We start from the raw sequence: 27,520 nt of genomic DNA, 5'->3' as shown, positions 1-27,520 counted from the left end.
GAACTAGTATCTCGATTTTTATATAGTTTTAAGTACGCTTGTGATTCTCTATGCAGAATTCTACAGATTGCTTTTAGTGCACAAGTTAACAAATTCCTCCTCTTAAAACATTAGTTCACGGTTAGGTCAGTTAAATCCATGCAATTACTATATCTACTATAAACCTTCAAATATTATGAATTTTTATGCAATGTAATGTTTTGTGATTTACCTGAATAGTTACAACGAAAAGTCAGTTTTAAAATAGTTACAATCAGACTCCTTGGAAACAATTCACCCCGTTGTTATATAAACAAAGAAACATGATCCGTTGCGTATACAAGTTACAAAATATAAATAAAAATGCATCAATAGATATTTTCACTTTTTAAATTTAAATTAACTAGAGAGTAAGTAAAATGTTTCGGTGGAATTCATCATATTGTGAAAACCGGTGTAGAAGGTAAGCATAATTGTATTTGAATTAGTTCAGTTAATGGGACTTTTTTCTTTCTTTAAAATTAAACTTATTGTTTCTCTTCATTTCCCATTCTTTATAAGAGGAGACGGGGTGGCATTAAAGTATTTTTTTTAAATACACACAAAAACAGCAACACAACATAATTAAACATAAGAGACATTTAGAGGTAAATATTTATTTTTCAACAAAAGACCAGTGCCTACTAGTATTTATTATTATGGTATTAGCAACTGACAAATATGTATCAAGGTCTTCAACAATAAGCAAATGCTTATTTCTTATTTCTAATCATGTTTGGTGGACTTTTATGATCATGCCGAAGTGAAGAAAAAAACTGTTAAAACGTTTACTTGAAAAATAAGAGGAAAAGTATTGTTAGAATTTCAATATTTTGTTATATTCGAACGAACGAATGAACGATTTAGTCAACTGCTTCACATCAGCTCACATTTTTAAAATGAAACTAAATTATATGACACTTTATATAAAAAAAAATATAAAAATTTACGTTAATTAAATTTTAAAGCAACAGTTTACGGATTTGTTTTTTTTTTATGACTTTGGAACACTGGCACACTACTGTTGCCTTTATTTACTTGAACCTTACAATTTGACAGTATATAATACTGATATTTATTGTATATTTTCTCAAATTTCATGACACTTAATCATAATTAAAGTTAATTTTGGGAAAGGGCTAAACTTCAGCTAAGAAAAGAAATAGTTTTCCAAAAAATAGTATAGCGTGAATTCACCTGTATCTATGAAAACCTTGTTGCTTACAACTTGGGTAGAACAAAGGTTTACTTATTATATAATTGAAATAATCACCAAAATATGCGTTTTAAACAATCTCTCCTTTTTCCCCTTTAATAACACGTCAGATGAAGTGTGAGATAAAACAACGGAGTCTTTGTTACGGTTTATAAATCTTTCCGTATTAGACTTTTAATAAAACAAAGATTTTAAAAAGTGAAAACACAATATTAGCCCTTGGATACATCAGCACCGCCTAGATGTATACATAGAAACCAAGTTTACTTTTCACTTATATTTAAACTGACATTTAATTATTGAATTAGAGAAGATCTAATCTACTTTCAATATGTTTCCGTGGATGTCAGGAGTCAGATATAACAGGTAGGAATAATAGTCTTACACTAAAGAATTCTTACAACGACTTGAAATCGGTAGAGGGGCATTATATTTCTTGGTCCATTCATTCATTCGTTCGTCCGTTCGTCGTACCGTTCGTTTGTTCGTTCGTTCGTTCGTTCGTCCGTCTGTCCCGCTTCATGTTAAAGTTTTTGGTCAAGGTAGTTTTTGATGAAGTTGATGTCCAATCAACTTGAAACTTAGTACACATGTTCCCTATGATATGATCTTTCTAATTTTGTCAAATTAGAGTTTTATCACAAATTTCACGGTCCACTGAACATAGAAAATGATAGTGCGAACGGGGAATCCGTGTACTGGGGACACATTCTTGTTCAGTATTGTATTGATTTATTTTTGCTAACGATTTAGAGATGATATTCCTGACATGTGTATTTGAATGTTAAGAACGACTACCCTCCATAACACATAAATACATATGAAAGTTTTGTTATAGCAGCAGAGATGAAGTATAAAAAGTTGAAATAATATAGCGTTTTTTGTGTCAAAATAAACATTAAAACAAATGGGTAAAGTGAAAAAGAAAACCAATGGGAACCTAAATACTGAAGTAAACTTCATGTCCTCCCTTAATTCATTCCTCTTTCATTTATTTAAAACTAATTATCTTTACCAAATTAGAATTCAGTGTTAAACTTGTATATTTAGTATCATTATTTCATTTAATGACGTTGTGACTTGCTAATTGTGTCTTTGCACTAAAATATCTGTTTATTACCCACACTATCCACTATCCACACACATTTGACAAAAGCAAAGGGAAAATGCTTGTATTGCTGATTTTCATCTCAAAGTCACGATGAGATCTTCAACTCTGAACCAATGCAAGTTTATGCTGTTGTTCACGCAGACTTGTTCGAGATGTCGACTACCGCTCATGAGGGGACTGGTGATCTTAGATATACAACAAACCGACATTAATTGAAACAGAAATCTAAAAATACCGTCATAACTTGGCTACCAATCCTAGTAAAAATAGAAAACCGAAATAACATTTATCATTTCATTTCAACAACCAAGGGACACATCAAGACTTTTGTTAGATAATTTGTATGAATAAAGGTAACAGTAGTATACTGCTGTTCGAAACTCATAAATCGATGGAAAAAAAACCAAATCCGGATTACAAACTAAAACTGAGGGAAACGCTTAAAATATAAGAGGAGAACAACGACACCACATTAAAATGTAACACACACACAGAAACGAACTAAGCATTAGTCAAAATCCGATGAGACGTAGATTTAGTCAACATTGTTGTATTTGTGGAGCTCTAAAGTGCGAACATAGAGTATCCATTAGTCATTGGGGACCTTCTGAAATAAACTGTAGGAAGTATAAATCTTGATTGCAAAGAAATATTCTGCAATTCCACAGGTAACAAAATAGAACGTAAATTAAACATAAAATAACCTTTATATTCATTATGCCTACCCCTCAGATTATAGATCCATTTAGTGGGTTCTAAAAACTGGAAATGATTTGAAAGAGACGAACGGGGGAATATGGCACATTTTAGAAAGGATACATAGGCCTTGCTTTTCCATTTATGGGTCCACCAATCAGTTGTTGATAGGGTTCTTTAACAATAGTCCCGACGTTCTGTGTTCTCGTGTTCATAACTGTACAATGATGTCAGATATCAAATACTAACATACAGAAATCCTGCTCCACAGCTGTCAAATAAAGTATGCGTGGTATTCAAAATCTTAGTTAAAGGAAGACGGTCCATCGAATTCGTTTTCGTCCGTTATTGGTCATAAACTTCCAATCATAAGTCTTAAAAATAACATCAAAAAGTATTATTTGATTTCTTTTTAAATGAAGTCATCATTCTAACGAGATGATTTGAATCGTTTTAATTAAAGGTATAAAATGAAACTTATATTTGCACACAGTCAATTAGATGTACATTCTATTAAACTACAAGAAACATATTCCCTGAGATAACTTTACACAAGTTTTACCTATACTAAAAATCTGCAGAATTTAAAAAACCAACAACTCCTACTTCAGCTTAAAATATGCAGAACATGGTTTAGTTTTAACATATTTTGTTTGCTGAAAGATAATCAAATAAGACACCATCAAATAGTCTAATATTCAAAGTTCAAGAGATTTAAATATACAAATAATACAACACATATAATGAATATCATGTCTACTCTTATATAAAAGCAATCTGTCAAAAAAAAAGAGAAATAGACAAAACAGAATAGAATAGATATAAAACTTAACTTATATAACGTTTATATGTGGACATTTTGTTGCTATTTGTTCAATAACAAATCTTACTGACCCAACGACAAGTAAAAAGACATACCTTTTTGCTTCTTTTTCGGTACAAGTCTTATATGATTGAGGCTCATTCTCTTAGTTTAGTTAGTTACCAACTGTAGATGCATCAAGGGTGAAGTATTTTTTAGATTATTATAAAAAAAATAAACTGTTCTTCTCTTTCTTTTTCTGTCAAAAGTTATAGCTGAACTGATTCAAATTAATTTGTCTCTCAAAGGTACCATATTTATATACACGTTCTTACGATATATTGCTGTGTTTGTCATGCGCTCTTTCCAAACTATAAACTTCAATTATATTACCAATCGAAGCCTGACTTCAGTATTTTTGTGAATAAATAAAATTGAGAAAGGAAATGTGGAATGTGTAAAAGCGAAAACAACCCGACCATAGAGCAGACAATAGCCGAAGGCCACCAATGGGTCTTCAATGTTACAGTAGCGAGAAACTCCCGCACCCGTAGGCGTCCTTCAGCTGGCCCCTAAAATATGTATACTAGTACAGTGATAATGGACGCCATACTAAACTCTGAATTATACACAAGAAACTAAAATTAAAAATCATATAAGCATACCAAAGGCCAGAGGCTCCTGACTTGGGACAGGCGCAAAATTACGGCGGGATTAAACATGTTTATGAGATCTCAACCCTCCCCCTGTACCTTTAGCCAATGTAGAAAAGTAAACGCATAACAATACGCACATTAAAATTCAGTTCAAGAGAAGTCCGAGTCCGATGTCAGAAGATGTAACAAAAGAAAATAAATAAAATGACTATAATACATAAATAACAAGAGACTACTAGCAGTTAACTGACATGCCAGCTTCAGACCCCAATTAAACTGATTGAAAGATTATGTCTTCATCATATGAATATCAGACACCATCCCTCCTGTTAGGGGTTTAGTATCATACTATCATAAAATATATGAAAAGAACATAACCCGTGTCATGCCAACAACTGTTTTTTTTAAATAAATGTGTTTTGTTCTGATGCAAAGACCCTATAAGTGAATTAATATTTTAAAAATCCAAAATATGCAATCTCAATGACCTGACAACAGTATCGTAACTATATCCCTTCTTAATAAGTCTGTTTAAAGGTTTTTTTTGAGCTTTTGAGGTTAATACTGACATTTTTGTGCTTTGTAAAGAATATTATCATAAAAGATTGGATGTGAAATACCTGAACGTATAAGATGTCTGCATGTTGAGTTGTATTTACGAATTATTTCCTTATACCGATGATAAATTTTAGTAACTGTTTTGACTAGTTTGTGATATCGATAACCCAGATGTAATAATTTTTCAGTAAGACATAAATTTCTCTCGCTAAAATGTAATACGTTGTTACATACAAGAGCGAATTTTTACAAATTGAGATATATTAACACCATTTATAAGATGGTAACAAGGGAACGTCACCATCTAAAAATTGATAATTAACGCTAGGAAATGAAAAATCATCTATATTATCATAAATTTTTGTATTAAGCTTCCCGTTAATGATATAGATATCAAGATCTAGGAAAGGGCAGTGGTCATTGTTAGTATTACCTTTACTTTAAGTAAGAAACTACTTAATCTCCGGGCAGTGTGGATTAGATGTGGATTTCTAAAAAAAATCCGAAGTTCTGCATACACTCTGAGTCTCTTTTATTTTCCAATAGAATATGAACATTCGACTTTTCTTTGCATTAAACAAGTATTGCCCGTTAAACACTTAACGACTGATTGGAATAAATCGTCCAATTTTGTTTCATAAAAATGAACGGCCAACGAAGATACAAAAATATTGTTTTTAGGAGTGATAAAATATACTTTGTAAATATCAATTCTGATTCTATCAAAATATTTTCTTTGCTTGAGTTCATGATGTTAGCATATTTGTTACTTTTGAAGGACTTGTATTTTAACTAAACAAACAATCGGCTTTGCTTCTCTTTTTGTCTTTTTGTCGACCTTTTATGACCTTCTTAAGAAAGATGAAAAAGTTAGCAGTATCCCCTATACTGGTGGTTTCCTCTGGCTATATAATTCAAAACTTGGTAACTTTGTTGAACTGCTCGATCCTATCGAATTGAAAACAAAGAATACCACAGCTACAGTTATGTTTCAAGTGTTTCAAGATCACAGCAGCGTTTAAGAGTTTCTCTTCCAATTAAACGATATCCCATAGCCTGTGTTTTCTGTCATGATTTCCTTGATAGAGGATTGATGCTTACATCGAAGCTTATCAACTAAGGGACACAAATGGTAAAGTCGAAGTCAGACCTGCAAAAATGGTATGGACGGCTGTCGAGTTGGTTTATCCTTTAATATTGAATATCTGTTTCGCAAATCACGACGGATATGTACCAACAATTCCGTTATCTTTTCCTCGAATGTAAAATACCGAATGAGACTTGTTGTCTAAATTGTACATCCGTAATTTTAATTGGTTTGTTATGTTTTGTAGACTGTTGTTCGTCGTTTTGTTGCTTTCTTGTTTTGATCTCCAAAACGTTGTTAGTTTTTCTTCGAGTTTTTATTCCCTTCGTGTATTCCGGCTCTCTTTGATATTAAAATTTTCAGTTACTTGGTAATATAGAAAATATGTCATTACAAAGAATTGTAATGCCATTTTTGCAAAGTTAAAGATGATTAGAATATCATCTAAAGCCCACAAAACAACTATATTTTCACAGTGGATACGGTATATTCATTGTTACATAAAAAATTTGGAAAAATTATGTTCAAATTCTTATTTTATCTTTATCTTTTCTCATCCTAGAAGGCTTTGTTATAAGCGTTAAATTTTACAAAGATCTCCTGTACTATAAACGTATTTCAGTATTTCTGGAATAATGTTTTGGTCATGGTGGTTGTTTTTCTTCTTTACTTTTTTCTCGGTAACAGTTTTTAACCCTTAGTTACGATATTAGTTACTGCTGCATGTGACTTAAGAATCGTGTGACTGATGATAAATGAGTCCTTGTCGATGTACCTTGTCAAGGCATTATTCATTCATCTTTTGTTATGAGTAGACATACAAACAGATATAATTCAATTGTATTAGATCTCTCTGCTGGGATGAGTAAAGGGGGAGGAAGAGGTGTCACATTTTTTCTACTTTGATAAAAGTAACAAACATGAAAAGCTTATTTTTTTAAACAGCTCATTAATTGAATTTTTCTCTTTTATTTCCTATATTTCAGTGGAAACAAACTATTTTTAGCTCACCTGGCCCGAAGGGCCAAGTGAGCTTTTCCCATCACTTGGCGTCCGGCGTCCGTCGTCCGTCGTCCGTCGGCGTCCGTCGTCCGTCGTCCGTCGTCGTCGTCCGTCGTCGTTAACTTTTACAAAAATCTTCTCCTCTGAAACTACTGGGCCAAATTAAACCAAACTTGGCCACAATCATCATTGGGGTATCTAGTTTAAAAAATGTGTGGCGTGACCCAGCCAACCAATCAAGATGGCCGCCATGGCTAAAAATAGAACATAGGGGTAAAATACAGTTTTTGGCTTATAACTCAAAAACCAAAGCATTTAGAGCAAATCTGACATGGGGTAAAATTGTTTATCAGGTCAAGATCTATCTGCCCTGAAATTTTCAGATGAATCCGACAACCCGTTGTTGGGTTGCTGCCCCTGAATTGGTAATTTTAGGGAATTTTTGCTCTTTTTTGGTTATTATCTTGAATATTATTATAGATAGAGATAAACTGTAAACAGCAATAATGTTCAGCAAAGTAAGATTTACAAATAAGTCAACATGACCGAAATGGTCAGTTGACCCCTTTAGGAGTTATTGCCCTTTATAGTCGATTTTTAACCATTTTTCGTAAATTTTAGTAATCTTTTACAAAAATCTTCTCCTCTGAAACTACTGGGCCAAATTAAACCAAACTTGGCCACAATCACAATTGGGGTATCTAGTTGTAAAAATGTGTGACGTGACCCGGCCAACCAACCAAGATGGCCACCACAGCTAAAAATAGAACATAGGGGTAAAATTCAGTTTTTGGCTTATAACTCAAAAACCAAAGCATTTAGAGCAAATCTGACTGAAGTAAAATTGATTATCAGGTCAAGATCTATCTGCCCTGAAATTTACAGATGAATCAGACAACCTTTTGTTGGGTTGCTGCCCCTGAATTGGTAATTTTAAGGAAATTTTGCTGTTTTTGGTTATTATCTTGAATATTATTATAGATAGAGATAAACTGTAAACAGCAATAATGTTCAGCAAAGTAAGATTTACAAATACGTCAACATAACCGAAATGGTCAGTTGACCCCTTTAGGAGTTATTGCCCTTTATAGTCGATTTTTAACCATTTTTCGTAAATTTTAGTAATCTTTTACAAAAATCTTCTCCTCTGAAACTACTGGGCCAAATTAAACCAAACTTGGCCACAATCACAATTGGGGTATCTAGTTGTAAAAATGTGTGGCGTGACCCAGCCAACCAACCAAGATGGCTGCCACAGCTAAAAATAGAACATAGGGGTAAAATTCAGTTTTTGGCTTATAACTCAAAAACCAAAGCATTTAGAGCAAATCTGACATGAAGTAAAATTGATTATCAGGTCAAGATCTATCTGCCCTGAAATTTTCAGATGAATCGGACAACCTGTTGTTGGGTTGCTGCCCCTGAATTGGTAATTTTAAGGAATTTTTCTGTTTTTGATTATTATCTTGAATATTATTATAGATAGAGATAAACTGTAAACAGCAATAATGTTCAGCAAAGTAAGATTTACAAATAAGTCAACATGACTGAAATGGTCAGTTGACCCCTTTAGGAGTTATTGCCCTTTATAGTCAATTTTGAACCATTTTTCGTAAATCTTAGTTATCTTTTACAAAAATCTTCTCCTCTGAAACTACTGGGCCAAGTTCATTAAAGATAGAGATAATTGTAAGCAGCAAGAATGTTCAGTAAAGTAAGATTTACAAACACATCACCATCACCAAAACACAATTTTGTCATGAATCCATCTGCGTCCTTTGTTTAATATTCACATAGACCAAGGTGAGCGACACAGGCTCTTTAGAGCCTCTAGTTCTTCTTCTCTTCTGAATTCAAAAATGAGGATTATTTTAGTAAAGTTAGAATCAAACATGTATTTATAAGAAATAATTCAATACCTCCTTCCACAAAAGACGAACAAATTGGTACGGAACACTATTTTGAGTTCCCGTGAATTCCCTAATTTGATTGACTTCGGTCTTTTACACTTATATTTAATTTAAATGATTTTTTTTACTAATGTTGCATGAAAGTTCAACCTAATGAAATTTCACATCAACGCAATAGCAATGAAAATAATTATGTTAATTATTTAAAATTTGCCTCTGGTTATGTTTAGGTCTTTCCACCTTTCCGTGTGGAAAGACCTATTGATTTTGTTCTGATTATTAGGTCTTTCCACCTTTCCGTGTGGAAAGACCTATTGAATTTCTTCTGATTATTTTTTTTTTCTTCCACCTAATTTTTTTCTTGTGGTGTAAAAATGTTTCAAAAGATGTCGCTTAGTTTTGTTTTGTATATGATATCACACAGTCTACACGCTTTTGAAACTCACACTGTTTAACCGAACTCTTTGTAAGAGTTATCTCCCCAAACACTGTTTTTCTTGTTATCAGATCTCCTCCGCAACCGTAAAAGAAACTGAAAAATTTATTTTTCCAAATTGCTCGTTATATCCTCAGAATGTTAGGTTTTATTTTGACCAAAGCTTTACGAAGACCCCATATGAGAGTAATTTCCCCTTTTGTATTGAAATACTTGAAATAAATTTGTAACTGGAAAACCATAAGTGATAGAGGCCTAGGGTCTTTTGATTTGAGCTCCTTGGTCCAAAAAAAATGAAAATGAGGTCAAGGTCAAAGGTCAAGGTCATGATTAAAATTTTGATTTTGGCTTGTTATCTCTTATTTTCAGAAATCATATAAGATATCAACAAAATATTTTCACAAAATTGTAAGTTATGACATTTGGTAACACATAAATCTTAGTCGAAAGGGTACGTAGACATTTGACGCGAGTTTTCCCCCTTTTTATATCTAATATCATACGTTTGTCAATATAACTCATTAACCATATAAAGTACAGGACTAGAGTCTTTTGATTTGAGGTCCTTGGTTTATGACCTTAAAATTGAGCTCACGATCATATGCTTATTTAACGTTCTAGATTTTGACCTTTGCTTTTACCTCATATGTATACATGCTAAAGCCATGGGACTTTTTGCATTAGGTTGTAAGAAATGTGACCTTTAAAAAGACAACCGGAAGTGACATTTTATAAACCGGAAGTAGCTAATTTTGTACTAAATCAATGTAAAAGTATATAAAACATATATATTTTTGGAATCAGTGTCAAGTAAACTATCAAACAATACCGGAAGTAAACTTTTTAAACCGGAAGTAAAAGATTATCTCCCTTTTTTTATATAGAAACCATATATTTTTGGAATTAGCGTTCAATAAGCTGTCATTTGACACTGAAACTGACATTTAAAATCAAATTTTAATATTTTCATTGTTAAATAGATTCTTACTGGTGGAAAGACATTCAATTGTTCTCTGAACAATTGGTTTTTAATTTTTTTTGTTTCTTCCGTCTAATTTTTTTGTTGTGGTGTAAAAATGTTTCAAAAGATGTCGCTTAGTTTTTTTGTATATGATATCATACAGTCGATACGCTTCTGAAACTGACCCTGTTTAACCGAACACTTTTCTTTGTAAGAGTTATCTACCCAAACACTGTTTTTCTTGTTATCAGATCTCCTCTGCAACCGTAAAAGAAAGCGACAAATTTATTTTTCCAAATTGCTTGTTATATCCTCAGGATGTTAGGTTTTATTTTGACCGAAGCTTTACAAAGACTCCATATGAGAGTTATTTCCCCTATTATATTGAAATAAATGAAATAAATTTGTAACTGGAAAACCATAAGTGATAGAGGCCTAGGGTCTTTTCATTTGAGGTCCTTGGTCCAAAAAAATGAAAATGAGGTCAAGGTCAAAGGTCAAGGTCATGTTCAATTTTTTGATTTTGGCTTGTTATCTCTTATTTTCAAAAATCATACAATAATCGACAAAATATTTTCAGACAATTGTTAGTTGCGACATGTCGTAACACATAAATCTTAGTTGAAAGGGTACGTAACATTTAATGCGAGTTTTCTCCCCTTTTATATCTAATATTAGTTGTATGGTAATATAACTCATTAACAATATGAAGTAGAGGCCTAGAGTATTTTTATTTGAAGTCCTTGGTTTATGACCTTGAAATTGAGCTCAAGGTCATAGGTTAATTCAATGCTCTAGATTTTGACCTATGCTTTGACCTCATATGTACACATGATAAAGCCATTGGACTTTTGCATTAGGTTGTAAGCAATGTGACCTTAAAAAAGACAACCGGAAGTGACATTTTGTTAACCGGAAGTAGCTATTTTTTGTACTAAATCAATTTAAAAGTAGATAGAACCATATATTTTTGGAATCAGTGTCAAGTAAACTATCAAACAATACCGGAAGTAAACTTTTTAAACCGGAAGTAAAAGATTATCGCCCTTTTTTTATATATTTTTCTCAATAGAAACCATATATTTTTGGAATCAGCGTAGAATAAGCTGTCATTTGATGCTGAAACTGACATTTAAAATCAAATTTTAACATTTTCATTTTTAAATAGATTCTTATTGGTGGAAAGACCTTCAATTGTTCTCTGAACAATTGGTTTTTAATTTTTTATTGAATTTAGTTCTGAGATCATAGATTGTCATTTCAACTTTATTGGTGGTGGTGGTGGTGGGGGAGGGGGGTATGAAAAGGACAGAAATATGAAAATCACGTTGAAACTTGTAAATCTGACACTAGAATGTTTCGTACAGTCATTCTTACCACAACATCTCAAACGCTAGTTAACAGCAAGGGTTGACTTGGGTATAGTTACCTTAGGTTTTCAGACTGAAATGTGCAAGTTAAAATGCGTATTTTGTTGAACGTTTAATAAATATAGAATCACTTATCAAAGAATTCAAAGGTCGAAAAATATTCAACTCGTAACCTATCAATAGCTATAGGAAGATATGATGTGAGTGCCAATGAGACAACTCTCGATCCAACTAACAATTTATAAAAGTAAACTATTATAGGTAAACAAGACTAATAATTTACTCATGCGCGTACGCGCATTCGTGAATTAATGTGTTGTTCAATCACTCGTTGAATATTTTTCTCTATTTGAATTCTTCGATTAGTTATTCTTTTTATTTGTTGGTGTACTATGTTTAAATGGGCATATATACTCGCCAACAAAGGAAACTATGCCTGGCAATACATGTTCCGTATATAATGAAACTGGATCATACACGGTAACAAGCTTAAAATTGCTCAATTGGTCTAATGCTTACAGAGTGTTGTTTTCTCGTCAAAACATTCGACCAAATGCACAAAAAAAATTAATTCATAGTTTCATTTGAAATGTTTAAAACGATATTTCAACCTTTAACAAAAATATAAACATGGTTGGATTATAAGTTTGAAATCATTCACTTCATCCAAATTTTCCTATTGCGTCGCTGATAAAACAAAGGTGACATTCTTTTTTTCCAAATATACAGGTTTAAAATCAAATACAAAATCTTTGATTTAATTCAGATTCAGATCCAAATTAAATTAGAAAGTATTTAAGATTATTTTGATAGTAGTAACTTATTATTATTAAGAAAACTCATCTTTATGAGAATAAGAAACATTATTGTTTTTTTTTTCAGTGGTAACAGCAGTTATGGAAATAAACCACACAGTCGAGGCAGCTTTATGTTCAACTCCAGTGAAACTAAAGGAAATATCAATGCCTTTTCTAACCCCAAGACTGTCGCCTTTCAATCGTTTTCGAGATCATCGTCAGCAGAACCAAAAGCATGGCAAAATGGTGGAGGAATGACTTCAAGTAGCAGTTACACTTACACTGGAAAAGACATCGGAAATACCTATAACCAGAACAGTTTTACGTCTACAGTTCGTTTAGAGGATAAAGAGGAACTACAGAGGTTAAATGACAGGCTGTCACAATATATAATTAAAGTAAGACAGCTTTGGGAACAACGAGGACAAATTGACTCTGTCGCTTTCATTAAATCAACAAAAATACTGGAAGAAGAGGTTATAAAGCTAAAAGGATTATATGAACACGAACTTGAAAAAATAAGGTACATCGTTATGTTCTTGTTCCATCGACACCAAAAATAAGTGAAAACATTATGTGTTAGTCCCATAGAAACTACAATTTCAAGTGCCTAGATAATACAGTTTCGGTTAGAATATGTCATATAATAAACATATAGATAAATATTATCTAAGACTTTATTTGAAAAATGATTTTAAACATAAAGTTCCTTTTTTATAGTTTGTACTTTAGACGATCAATAAGTTTGATTAAACTGTTAAATGTATACATGTAAATAGCCTTTTTGTCAAGCAGTAAAAAGTCTAGAAAATACCTATCACTCAAAAATAGATATAGGTCGCTTACGAAAAAAAAAAAACAGTCATGTAATTGTAAGCCAACTGTTTAACCATAAAAGGTAAAATATGCAACTGTATTCATTTAAGCTTCCTACGTTTAATAAATAACCCCAATGAAAAATTTAACTTATTTTATTTTCATATGTAGAAAGCAACTACAAGACAATGCACGTGATAAAAACAACTTCCAGCAACAATGTGGGATCTACATGCAAACCATTGAAGATCTGAAAAAGAGGTATGTCTGCTAAATGAAATACTTACACTTTGTTTGAGGATTTTGCAAAAAATACATTCAATAGTGTATCGAATATTTTACCGAGTAATGGACTTCTGATGAAACTTGAATCAAAATTCCAATTAGAGAAATAAGACATAAATGAAAACAAAACAAAACAAAACAACAAATATGAAATGAATCAACTATGTATTGCATTATACCTACATGACTGTATCATAATCAATATCCATGTAGTGTGAAAAGATCAACCATTGTTTCGCAAGTTTTAAACCATGGAATCAATCGTTATATTTTGATGTATGCAACCGTATGAAATTAACGTACAATAATAAAGTTGCCTGTAATACAATATTTAAAAAAACAATAGTATATGCCACGGGTGTATGTCATGGTAAAATTATAAAATTTTCGTTTATGTTGTGATGTCTTTAAACATTTAGTGAGCACAGTACTACCAATATGATATAAAATAGTAAAGCTTTCTGAGACATATGATACAACACAACACAACATATATGAATGTGTCTTTTTCCGTGTTTTTATCTGCTAAAACGCTGTAAATTGTTTCCAGAATTTTTATTTTGAGGTATTGAAAACTTAAACTAATCTGCTTTTACAGCTTATCGATGGAATCTGATAAAAACCGAGGTCTAATTGAAAGGATCAATGGATATGAACAGGAAATGAGTTACTTAAAACAAGAAATAACTAAGATGAAGTCAGCACCTAGAGCTGTTGATGAAAGTCCGATGCTGAGAAAGCAAGTAGAGGATCTATCTAGGGAAAGAGAAGACTTCATGGGAAGGTAATAAGTTATTAGAAAGAAATATATTGTCTTAGTATCATCCAAAATCTTTGCTAAATGAAATCGTTCTGAAAAGGAATTGTTACTATTTGTGCGACACAACACGGACAAATACATTCTAATTACTCGAGATAAGTCATGAAATTCTTGAGTATTTTCCTAAAGCAAATAATACACATGGTGTGAGTATTTTCCTAAAGCAAATAATACACATGCTGTGTTTTTGTCATTCCTTTTGAATGTATATATTATCTATGACATTCTTGGGACAATATCAATACTTATTAATGAGCATACAGTGCTTTAAAACAACTTCGGCATCAGGCCATCTAATTATGTATCCCTATCACTGCGGTAATGCAACTACTATATAAACTACTATTATAATCAGAGAGAAGCGAGGAAGCTCAAGTAAGGTTGCCATTCTTCTCCCAACAATTACATGCTCCATCCAATAACGGCGCTATTTAGAAAGACTTTATGTTTTGTTTTGTTGTAATGACTTGACAATTGTTTAGAAAAACACATATTTAGCAGAATGCCCACATTTCATATGAACAAGCTTAATTTCATATGAACAAGCTTAATTTCATATGAACAAGCTTAATGTATATATATTCCTTTTCAGATGGGAAAAAGAAGTACACTTTAGAAAGGGTATTGAAGAAGCATTTGGTGCATATAAAAAGAAAGCAGAATTCGACATTAATGTGTTAAACCAGCAGCTGGCTGACATGACCCAACGTTTCGAGGCGACAAAATCTACTATAATGACTATGGAGACCCGTATTAGAGAGTCTGGCAAGTCTGAAACAAATATCAAGGATCTACTAAGACAAGTGCGATTAGCTGCAGAGGAAGAACTTAGAAAATACCAATCAGATGCTGAATTAAAATATAGCAAAAGTGTAAATATATCTATTATAATATAAAAAGATTATAAATGTATATTACTATATAAATAACACATAGCCGAGAGGGTGATAGAGCAGATTGGTACCCGAGAAAACATTGTCAACCGCGGCGAAGCCAAGGTTGACAATGCTTTTTCGAGGGGTTCCAATCTGCTCTATCACCCTCTCAGCTATGTGTTATTTAATTTATTATACTGAATGTCCTATCATTATATATAAAATTGACTTTGACAGATTACTTTTATTTTAAAAAGTATTTTCTATGACGTCACGTTCATAACAACGTTACGAGCATTAGAAGAAAAGAAAAATCAAGCAAGATGGGTTTTTTTTTATTTATTTTAACAGTCGATAATAAAATCTGAGCCAAAACGTAGAACTTAAGCATTGTATTTAATTCCTTGGTGTTATTAATTCAATTCATTGTTCTTTGAATTATCGATTTCTGATTGGTCTAGACGAGAGGGTAACATTAAAAAAAATTATCACCCGCTCAGCCATGTGATAGAGTAAATTGACACCCTCGTCTTAGCCAATCAAAATATGGCATTTTAACGTGAAGTATAATAAAAACAAATGATGAATTTGACAAGGGCTACACGCATGCATAATAGTATTCAGCAACGAGAATCATATGACTGCAGCAGTATTATTGTTTGATTAAGTGTGAAACTCTGTCGAACCAATTTTATTTGTTAAAAGTGTACCAGTAATTCTTCATTTATATTTTCTACTACTAAAATCTAAGTTAAATTGAACAGCGTAACGTATCTCGAATAAGAGAAAGGTTTTGAATTTGAGAATGATTTTAAAGAGAATACATCCAATATGTTATACAACGTGATAATTCATCTGTGGTCCGATAAGTAAATATAGTATGTTGCTTGACGATTTTTTATACAAAAAAGAAAAAAAGGACATATTGAAGGTTAACAACCAATTCTAATAGATTTTTTAAAAATGATTTCACTTCTCTTTTATGTGTACAAGTCTATGTTCTTTTTTTTTAATACCACATTTTATTTTAGATTTCCGCATTGCAATCACAATTACAAGGTGATGCTGGTGTGATAGGAAAGTTGGAACAGGAGAAAACACAAATCATGGGCAGTTTCGGCGATTTAAAAACAAGAATCGCAGCATTGGAGGCACAAGTGAGTTAAAGTCATATGAAACCTCAAATTAAAATAAAATAAAAAAAAAATGATGCATATGTTTTTATAACTAAATGGATAGTTTTCATTATAAAACTTATGAACATATACTTTCTTACTGAAGAAAATTCTAATATTTGTTCACATTTAGAAGAAGTTTACTTTTCTTAATTGCTTGCTTTCCAGGAAGCAATTCGCCGACATATTTTCCGTATGCAAAGTGACCTTAGCGTGGCCCTTCTCGTAAAAATCCAGTGATCGCAATACGCATGGATCTGTCATTAAAATAACAATTATCTGATTTTACATGTTAAACACGAGCTCAAAATCCATTCTTCACTATTAGGTGACAATCGGTAAACTACGGCTTCAAAACACAACAATTAAGTAGTTGCCATTTGTTCACCTCATAACAGACAGAGAGAGAGAAAAAAATGACGATTAAACGATATATTTGCGAAAAAAAATATGATAAAATCGTGCACAGAAGACTAAGTTTATAATATATACATGCATTGGTTCAAGAATTGGATAAACATTAGTTTTCACCGATCACTCATTTCGATCATATGACTTTAACGATTGATATTTACATAACCACATTATTTATTATTATACCTATTGCGACAAAGCCATAATAGCTGATTTGTTTTATTCAATTGTTTGATCATTACTTTTGTACAAATTTAATAATGATGCAGGACATGACTCTTCCCCTCCGGTAAAAAAATCTATGGTGTACTAGAAAGGTCTTGTCAAGGGATATTTTACGTATATATAGGGTAAATTTGGACATATAAGAGTCATTTAATCAATTTGTGATGAGAAAAGGGTTGGATAATACCAGTGGGCACACAATCTATGGAAGGTCTATCACTAGAATGTTTCAAAGTTTGGAACATTAGTTTTCAATTCTGCACGTGGCAGGTGCTGAACTACACTCTGAGCCTCAATGGACTAAGTTTGTCAGTTTTCAACCGAAATTCAGTGGTTCTCTCCCAGCATACGGCATCCTCCACCAATAAAAACTGACCACCCGAAATACCACAATAGTGCTAAAAGTGGAGAATAACATCAATCATACAAATCAATCTATTTGATTTCAACTATTCCAATGTTAATACTATTGACATGACAAAATTAATAATTGTAATGACAATTTTGTAACCATGCTAAAATATGTGATTTAAGATTGGCGCCATGGGCCAGGAAAAACGATCATTAGAGGCTTTGATAGCACAAGAAAGGACAATGGCTGCTGCACAGCTTCATGAGATGGAACGAAGATTCAAAGAAATGCAGAGCGCTCTGTTTGTAAAGTTAGAAGAGTTGAATGTTTCTAAGGAATCTTATATTCCACTTAAAGCAGAGATTGAAGCCATGAAAATATTGCTTGCCGAAGAAGAAAAAAGGTAATCTACAAACATTAGGTAATTTAAGATCACTTTAAGCAGAAACTGAAAGCATGAATATCTTGCTGAGGAGGAGAAATTGTAATATGATTACATATATTAGCCAATATTTATCTAGAATGAAATTCAAAACAGTGTGGCTGTGGCCATTGATTGACACATTAAATGCATCCATTGACTGGGACAATTTACGTGAACGTTTGTCTGTAACGACCACTGTTCACGACGTACCTACGATAGACATTTAAACTGTGAGGTCACCAAAGGTTTCTTAACGCCTTTAATTATAAAATAATTCGAAAAATTAATCAGGAATAACCTATATGTTTTGATTTATATAATTGATATAAATCAAAACATCGTGTTATTTCTGATTAATTTTTCGAATTACTTTATTAAGGTGTTGAGAACCTTTGGTGACCCCATAGTTTAAGTGTCTTTAAACAGTACATAGTGAGCAGTGGTCGTTACATACAAACGTTCACCTAAATTGTTCCAGTCGATGGATGAATTTAATGTGCCAATCAATGGCCACAGCCACACTGTTTTGAATTTCATTCTATAGAAAGTAACGCATAGAATCGTAAATTCTGCTTAGCGCAGAAATTGACGCCATGAAAATATTGCTTGCTGCGGAAGAGAAAAGGTAATGTACACACATTGGGTATATTTATTTATAGAAAGTAATGCGAAGAATTTTATATATAACTCAAATTAAGATAAGCTAAGAAAGTATTAACATATGGCCAGTAATTGAACACAGAAACCTTTCACATGTATCTTTATGTTTTTATTTTTTTTTTCTGATCAGTAACATATCGTTCCTAAGTAACATATGAGTCATTTGGTCTCTACAGGATGTTCGCAATCATTCCAGATCTCCTTTATTTATATAAGTCGTCATGCGTAATATCGAGTCTTAATTAAGACTATCAATATAAATTCAGATGTGTATTTTGTAGATTGAGCTCACCAATAAAGTACACAACTACGGTCAAACAAACCTTCCATCAGGCAGATTCCTCGTTTACAAAACAGAGTTGCTGTGAAAATGGTGGTGGCTGGACTACAAAGAGTAGAGGAAGTGTTTATGCTCCAGGAGGAACAACTACTCGACGCACTTATTACTCTAAATAAACTGCAATGGTTAAAAATTGAAAATGCTAACTAGATATAGACTTTGAGGAATATATACAAACGTTATTCAGCTTGTATTGCTTTATAGTAATTGCATCAGTAGACAGTTTATCGGTGGATTATTATGTATAACAATTGTACCGAATATTTATTTATTCATTTCAACATTTAGAATCTTATTGTGTATTTCTTTTTATCTTACTTATTTACTTTACTTTTATCATTATTAAAAATGTGTCTGAAGGTAGTCTGGAGGTAGTATGGACATCTTTCGCCATCATTGTTTGTAAAATAGCAGGACACAAAAGGTATTTATTTTATCAAGTCAGCAAAAATTGTTGAAAAAAAAAAAAAAAAACATATGGAGACCCTCTCTTCAGAAAGCTTTTCCTATGATTATCGTTTGTCGTTTATACTTTCATGCCACATGAAAGAGGTTTTTATATTGATCAAAGGGAAATGTGTTAAATACGCCAATGAGATCGAAAAATAAAAGCAACAGTAGTATACCGGTCTTCAAAAGTCATAAATCGATTGAGAGAAAACAAATCCAGGTTACAGAAACACATCAACTCTAGGAGGAAAATAAAGGAACATCAGGAACACTGAAGTGCAACAAAACAAACGCCAACAAACATAGAATCGAACTTTTTGGTTAAAAACAATCAAGGAAACATAAACAGCTGTATTCTCTTCTTGTCGATGATAACTTTGAATTCTTCATGAAGTGCTGCCATAATAATGTATAACAAACTATACATAGATAATATTGACAATTAAAATAGTATATTAAAACCTCCAATTTATCAAAATATGAAAACCCCACTAACTGCTTGCAGGAATTACCTCGGGTATAAGTAAATTTCTGACAACTAACACAACTGGATATAAATATTGAAGGATTTGAATATTTATTATATCTGCATTTGAAAATGTAAAGTCAATAACAGATTTTGTTCGATTAAAGATTAGCCAACATCTTGCTTTGCAAAAGACATAAAAAAACAATAAAAGAGTCATCTACGAATGTGTAAATAATTAATATTTAGCAATATTCTAAAGCTCTGTTTCGTCAATCTTGGCCTTCTACTGAATAACAATAAAAATTGTCGGTTTGCTCTCTTGGTAACGGTAACCCATTGGCAAGTATAAAGTTATGTTGCCCAAGTTAGAAGCTGGTAATTTCACACTAACTAACGAACCAAATATATTTAGACAGTGATGTGTCAAAAGTTCCATGTCCTTACATTGTATAATTTAAAATAGAAAAAGACCATAATACTTGGCACTGGATAGCATAGGACGGTTTAAACAATGTAATTTGAATAGTTTAACATGACAAAGAAATAGACGAAATGACAAACAGTCGTGGAAAGGATACCAATACAAAGTTACACCAACACGAAACTACCTACAACAAAGTATCCTCAGATAATACTCCCTGCTGACACCGGTTGTTCATTACTGCTTTTATGCTTGGATTAGTTTTTACAAGCAAAAAAAAAAGGATGGGTTGTTTACTCGAAAGCCGATTTGAAAACTTAGCTTGATCATGATGGTGTTTCAAAATCTTTAGAGGAGACATTTTAATTTTACCATTCAATAGTATTGATCTTGAGGTTATGTTTGAAATTAAGTTCAATTGCTTACTTACTTTCATTATTTTGATTCGTGCGTCACTGATGGGTCTTTTGTAGACGAAACAGGCGTCTGACGTACAAAAAAGTAATCCTGGTATCTATGAAAAGTTTATGTACAAGTATAAGACAACCCTCTGTTACGGAAATCGTAATAATGAAACAAAATTAAAACTGACGTGTCAACTGACAGTGTACATTCCATGTGCAGGTTCACAGTTGGAATGATGCAGCATCTGAAACCATCTGTTTTTTGTTTGATAGTTCTCATCCGATCTTAGCTGTTGTGAGTCTATGCACGATGCAGGCCTTAATTACTACTAGTACAAACATGTATATCTATATACTATCCTTCACTTCCAAGTTCTAGAGATCAATCATAATGCATTGTTTCGCGAAAAGACAATTTTAGTGTCTTTTAATTTGAAAAATGAAAAACCCCAACAATGATTCATTTTTACAATGTTTGTGGCAATACAATAAATAACAATAGGCGACGTCAGACGTTTCTTGATTACAAAATAGCACTACAATACACTGTTTCTTAATTCAAAAGAGAAATATATATATGTTTGCTAAGTTACAAAACTGTATTGTGTTTTTACCAGACAATAAATCTGTTAACTTAATAGTTTGTTGGCCTAGTATTTTTTTGTAATACATTTTTTTATACGGAATCAAAAATATCAAAGTCCACAATAAATCCACTAACTGTTACGACCGATCAGTTCGAAAAATATAACTGTTTAACAAGTAGCAAGAAGATTGCCAATGAGACAAATATCAACCAGAGTTCAAACGAAATAGATGTAAGCAATTATAGGCAACACCATAAGGCCTTCAACGATGAGGGGTGGGGGGATGTGGGGGTCATACTTATAGTGGGATATAAAAAGCCTCTGATATCCGCTTTGTCTTTTTGTTGTCCATATAAAAATTTATAAGTTAGATTTGCCTTAAGCCTTGGTCAACATATTTCATAGAGAAGTGTTATTAAAATAAATGGTTTACGTTGAAATGAGTGGTTGCACTTAAAGCCAGCAATCGGGTAATAAGAACATCTACTTACCTTAGAAATAGAGAGTTGAGCAGTTTGTGAAAAAGGCAACTGCTTGAAACTACTCAAAACACTATTGCTGGTAAAATAGAAATATAAGTCTGTTGTAATGCCAATTAAATATTCTACGATTAACAATATTCGAGATGAAAGTAGTAAGATTATATTAAACAGAACATCAGTGTTTAAAAACGTAACGCCACACTTTTGCCATATTTTCATTAATTATTTCAGATTTTTATGTACAGCAGATACTTTTACATCAGAATTCTAGATCTACATGCAGATTTCAATTAATAATAATAGATTTCACCAAATTCCATAATTCTACAAATCATGCTTGATATTGGTCATGTGTCGGTTAATTTTTACACAACTGTCTAAAAAAGGCAACAGTAGTTTACCGCTGTTCAAATGTCATAAATCGATTGATAGAAAATAAATCCGGGTTACAAAATAAAACCGTGTCTGCCAGTCTTTCGCCTAATTGTACATTCCGGGTATGTTCTGTTTACTTTTCTGACCTAGTTTCCCCTCCTTCCTAGGTTTGTTTCTAGTGTGTTTTGCATCTTTCCTCTGTTTCTCTATCACTTCAGCAAATTTCCGGAGTACTTAGTTGTGTCACCATGTAAATGTTGTGATTCTTTGTTTCCGCACAAGGGACAATCTGGTGTTTCTGAAAGTTTCCATCTGTGCAGATTTGTAGGTGTTGGTAACACATGATACACTGATCGTTGTTCTAATTCTCATATTGACCATGCACCTTGGCTCCTTAATTCTACTGTCTGTTCTCTTCTTCTCTAGATTGTATCTCTCTTTGAACTAGACGTCGTCTGTCTTGGGTGTTAGCATTTTCCAGTAGCTACTTTTCGATGTTACAAGGCCCTGTCATCCTACCGCCACTGTTCCTACGATATCTTTTTGCCTTAATCTACTATCTGCCTCTGAAACTACTTTTGATGCTGACCACTTTCGTCCTGGTCTTACTTTGTTGTCTATAGATTCTTTTAATGTCATTACAAGGCGAGTTTTGTTTACTTTCAATTCTTCCACTATAGATGTTAATGGCAGCTGCAACTTTGCGGTGTTGCGTTGCTGTACAGTCCTACAGTTGTAAAACCTGGAGGGACACCTAACCATTTCCTTAATGTCTGTTGATGATTCTTTCAAGCTTCCCAACTGTTGTCAATGTAATTTCGAACAACATAAGTGGCCATGATATCCTTGGCAGGAGTCCATGTTAATTGGTATATCCATGCCGTTAATTTCCCTGGTAGACCTGTCTTATTGATGTTCCTCATTCCCTATGAAACCTGTTGTTCGACTGTCCTGATATTGTTCTTGTCACTTAGCGAGTCATCATACCATTTTCCAAAGCACTTGATGGGATTGTCAATTATTGGTGGAATGGCTTCTCCTTGTACCTTCAGTTCGATTTGGTGTGTGCTCTTTCCTTTTCTTATTATTAGAACTCTAGCCTTCCTTGGCTTAAAAGCCATTCTTGCCCATGTTACTGTCTCTTCCAAGGCCATTAACACCCATCTAGCCTGGACATGGGTACGATTTGACAACACTAGTACTGAAGTGTCTACATAGTTGTTATCTGTCATGTATGCCTCCTAGCCATGATAGAGAAAAAGATCTTTCCTTCTACATTTAGGAGAGAGATAGTTCTAAATTGTGTGATGTCGTCTGGTTGTTTTTCTCTTGGATTAAAACACCCCTCTGCTTTCTGTCAACATGATGGTATCTTCCCTTTCCTCCACAACACTTTCAGTAGCCTCCACATGTGTTTTAAAATCTTTGGACAATTCTTATATACCTTGTACGGGATGCCATTTGGTCCTGGTGATGATGCAGACCTGGCTTTCTTTACTATATCTGACACTTCTTTCCATGATGGTTCCTTAGTGTTCATTGGTATTTCTGGTTCTGGTACATTTTCTATCCTTTCGCAGTTTCCTAGATGTTCCAACTGTCTTCCGTCGCCTTGTGTCTCTTGTAGCTACTTTTCCACTTTCTCTTTTGTGCTTTTTACTGATCCCGCCTTTGTGCCGTCCAGTATTACTTTGGTAAACCTGTATGACTTGGCAACACACTGCTCTATTCTTCCTTCTTTCTCTCCTAGCTTTTCTGATTCTTCCTGCTCTTTGTAGATTGTTTCTTCTTTCCCTCAGAATTGATCTTAGCTCATTCAATTCTTATTTTCCCTCCTCATTTGCTCATTTCATCACTTATTTCGATTATGAGTGTTTGTATTTCTTGTTGACGTCTGTTATTTTTGGTGTTACCCTGAGTGCCTTCTCTTGTTTTGGTGTTACTACCTCTAAATCGTTCTTGTCCTGCATATACAGTTGTTGATATCTTTCTCTGTACGTCTCCAGTCAATGTGTTATTCTGTACATCTCAAGTTAGTATGTTATCTAAGATCTTGTATAGGTCTTCATTAAAGATCTCCCATCTCCTATCATCTGTTGGTGGTATAGTATCTTTTCTTTCCTGCTGTCTTTTGACGGTATTTTCGCTGTTTTCTGCTGGTTTTGATTCCTTTGCTCCTCCTCAATGTTGATTTGAGTAGCTTCATTAGGTAAGAGGTCCTTAGCACTGTGGTGTGCTTCCTGGCTGTGGTCTTCCGTCGTCTCATCAGTGTATTTGGTGTATTTTATAACAATTACAAGAAATTAATATAGAACTGTGTTAGTAAATATACAATTTATTATATTATCTAGCTAAGTCGGCATTTCTTCTAAATCAAACTGTAAACTAAATAAACTTAAGTTTACCATAAATTATACACATCGATGGGGGAATTGATTTTATATTATGGCAGCGGAATTTAGGGAACAAAATCTTACAATGTGATAAACAATGTTCAGTCTAAAGCATGCCAAATATTTCCTTGCAGTGGGAAAAGAACTTCTAATGCGTCTGTGCGTGGCGACCTAGGAATTACTTCTTGTCATACTAAGTAAAAACTGTCATGCATACGATTAAAATCCAAATTTGTCCGAGCAGATTTCAAAAGTATCAAATTCGGCATCGAGTCGTAGAAAAGGCTGGCATTCCCAAGTGAATACATGTATAAACGAACTGCTGTGTTATGTTGGTCTCTTGGGGAGAGTTGTCTCATTGGAAATCATACCGCATCTTCTTTTTTATATAGACGTTTCTGATACGGTCAATAACTTTGGCTTGAGTGTGAAAACAGCCACATGCATTATAAACGACAAGTTACTTAAATTTGGATCAAAACCAATTTTTGCAAGATTTAACCAATGATAAAAACAAAGTAAATGCTAATAAATTAAGAACGTACCGCTTATAGGCGAAGATAGAAACCGAAAACTACATTACATGTCAACTTCCACAAACTGTGAGGCCTACCATGATCATTATTTAGGAGTGGGGGGGGGGTGGTGTGTGTGTGTGGGGGTGGGGGGCTACCGCTAGCTGTTGAGACGGGACAATATTCTAGACCGCAGATACCATTAAATGATAGACTTAGTAAATTTTGTGATACGAACTCTGTAGAAAACGAAATATATTGAATGGTCTGTCCTTTATATACAGACATCCGATACGAAATTTTTAAAAAATCTCTAGAACTTATTGATGGCTTTGACAGAATGAACACAGAGATCAGATTTGTTGCTCTTATGAACTGTAAAAACATACTTTTTTTTAGTTCATACATTGAATAGATTTTTCTTAGAAGAATTTTTTTTTATGAAATTATAATTTGAAAACTATAATTTATTTATCATCAGTATTATTTTTTCTTTCTTTGTACATTTTTGTATTTTACATAAAAGGTTACTGTGATAGTCTTCATATAATAAACCAAGTTTAAATACTTATATTTTCTTTTTACAAGATAAATTCAATTGACAATAATTTTAATTGATATTTATTAGAACATTAGCATTTTAATATAGATTTTAGTTGTTTATTTATTCATTGTTTACTTATATCAATGTTGATATTATTTTTATTGTCATTGTCAAGATGTGCTTGTAAATAATTTATAAATTATATATTTCAAAAGTGTTTTATTATAAATCTAGTGTCTCATAAATCTATGTAGGCTGGGTATTGATCTTTCTTTTAACTGTTTTGTGTTATGAACTTGTATATTTATTTGTAAGATCAATATGTGACACTTAAAAAACTACTCATTATCGAAGTTATCTTAAATTATCTTCATCTTAAGCTATAATCATTATCTGCCAGGTGTATGGGAATTAACTAAATGAACATAACGTGACGGTACCCAAATTGCACCTATTTTGACAGTTTTTTCACCTACGTTTTTTTATGATCAAGAGAAAAAAAATCATTTTATGTTTATTTTGTAGCCGTATCCTTCTTTGTTATATTGATACACCAATTTAATTTTCAATCCATATGGAATCATAAAAAAATTGGTCTGAACTAAGGGAGCTACCATTTGATTTTTATGGGGGGGGCTAGGATGAAAAATTTTTTCCTGCCTTTTTTTTTTTAGCTGTAATCTCTGTCCTGCCTTTTTATTTTTCACTCTGTTCGGTCCTGCCTTTTTTTTTTTTTAGTTTATCCTGACTTATTTTTACCTAAATTGTCGTCCTGACTTTTTTTTTTGCAAGTGTCTCATCCTGCCTTTTTTTTTTTTGCAAGTGTCTCATCCTGCCTTTTTTTTTTACTCAAAACTCCTGTCCTGCCTATTTTTTTCAAATTTCATCCTAGCCCCCCCCCCATAAAAATCAAATGGTAGCTCCCTAACCTCCAAACCATCAAGGATTCTGTTATGAGGAGTACCCAAATTGCATCCATGCTTGAATTCGCATCGTCAAAATTTGAATAACAGAGCTTTTGTTTAGTTTTTTCAAATATTTTGAACAATTGGATATTTGTCCATGCTTACTCTTCATTTTTTAAGAAATGGATACTTGAAGCATATTGTATTTGCTAATTTTAAAAAGATGACGTTTTGATGACGTCGCATGGCGACGTTTCGGTACATTTTGCATTTTCAGTAAACACTTCATCTGTTGATAAATACTGTGAACGTTTTGTGTATATCTAAATATTTTTACCTATGTTGAAAGACGTGCATAGTATCAAGTCATAAAAATACAAATTGTTTCGTCTCTAGGAAATCTTGTAAGATTTTCGCTGATATTTGTGCTAAATAGGTGCAATTTGGGTACTCGGTGCAATTTGGGTACCGTTACGTTAGATGAAAATATGGCATTTTTTTTTAATTTAGCTTAATAAATGACATCTTTTAGAAAAACAACACCTGAAACAATATACTATGTCAGTTAAGTGTCCCTTTTGGAAAAGCAGAAAATAAACATTTTGTGTCTGGTCTTAGTGAACATATATATTCTGATCTCCTTGTAGCTGGAAATAAATATTAAAGAACCCAGACCATGTCAAATTTGTAAGTGTCACTGTGTGTAACTCTCCACTCAGAAATAGATGTTTGTCTCTCCTGTTGACAAAGTTTGTTTTCAAAAAGTTAAAAGAGCGGTGAAAATTGAGGAGTACTCCGGAATAGCGTAAGTAAGTCAAACCTCTGTAATGTCGTAATCTATTTGATTTTGTGAAAAATGTGTATTTTTTTTAATAATTAACAAGTGTGAAGAACATTAATCTCTTAAAATATCGTCATATATATGAAAAAGATTTTTCTATTTATATTTTACGACAATAATTCACCAAT

At 32.7% G+C, this 27,520-nt stretch overlaps 1 protein-coding gene across 2 annotated transcripts; it reads left to right on the top strand.

Moving 5' to 3' along the window:
* Positions 1-303: 303 nt before the first annotated feature.
* LOC143067748 (prelamin-A/C-like) lies at positions 304-19,369 on the top strand. Of its 2 annotated transcripts, none has more exons than XM_076241247.1 (8): positions 304-442; positions 12,706-13,143; positions 13,608-13,697; positions 14,320-14,505; positions 15,134-15,413; positions 16,448-16,573; positions 17,765-17,985; positions 18,948-19,369. In XM_076241247.1, the coding sequence occupies exons 1-8, from the start codon at positions 399-401 to the stop codon at positions 19,120-19,122; spliced, it is 1,560 nt and encodes a 519-aa protein (XP_076097362.1). In that variant the 5' UTR covers positions 304-398; the 3' UTR covers positions 19,123-19,369. The 2 variants fall into 2 exon arrangements, with proteins under 2 accessions (XP_076097362.1, XP_076097363.1); XM_076241248.1 differs by lacking the exon at positions 304-442 and adding an exon at positions 1,449-1,600.
* The last annotated feature ends 8,151 nt before the right edge of the window (positions 19,370-27,520 follow it).

The sequence above is a fragment of the Mytilus galloprovincialis genome, chromosome 3 (assembly GCF_965363235.1).
Source record: "Mytilus galloprovincialis chromosome 3, xbMytGall1.hap1.1, whole genome shotgun sequence".
Lineage (NCBI taxonomy): Eukaryota > Metazoa > Mollusca > Bivalvia > Mytilida > Mytilidae > Mytilus > Mytilus galloprovincialis.
Note: the sequence above shows the minus strand (reverse complement) of the source record. Positions and strands in the feature narration are given on the sequence as shown.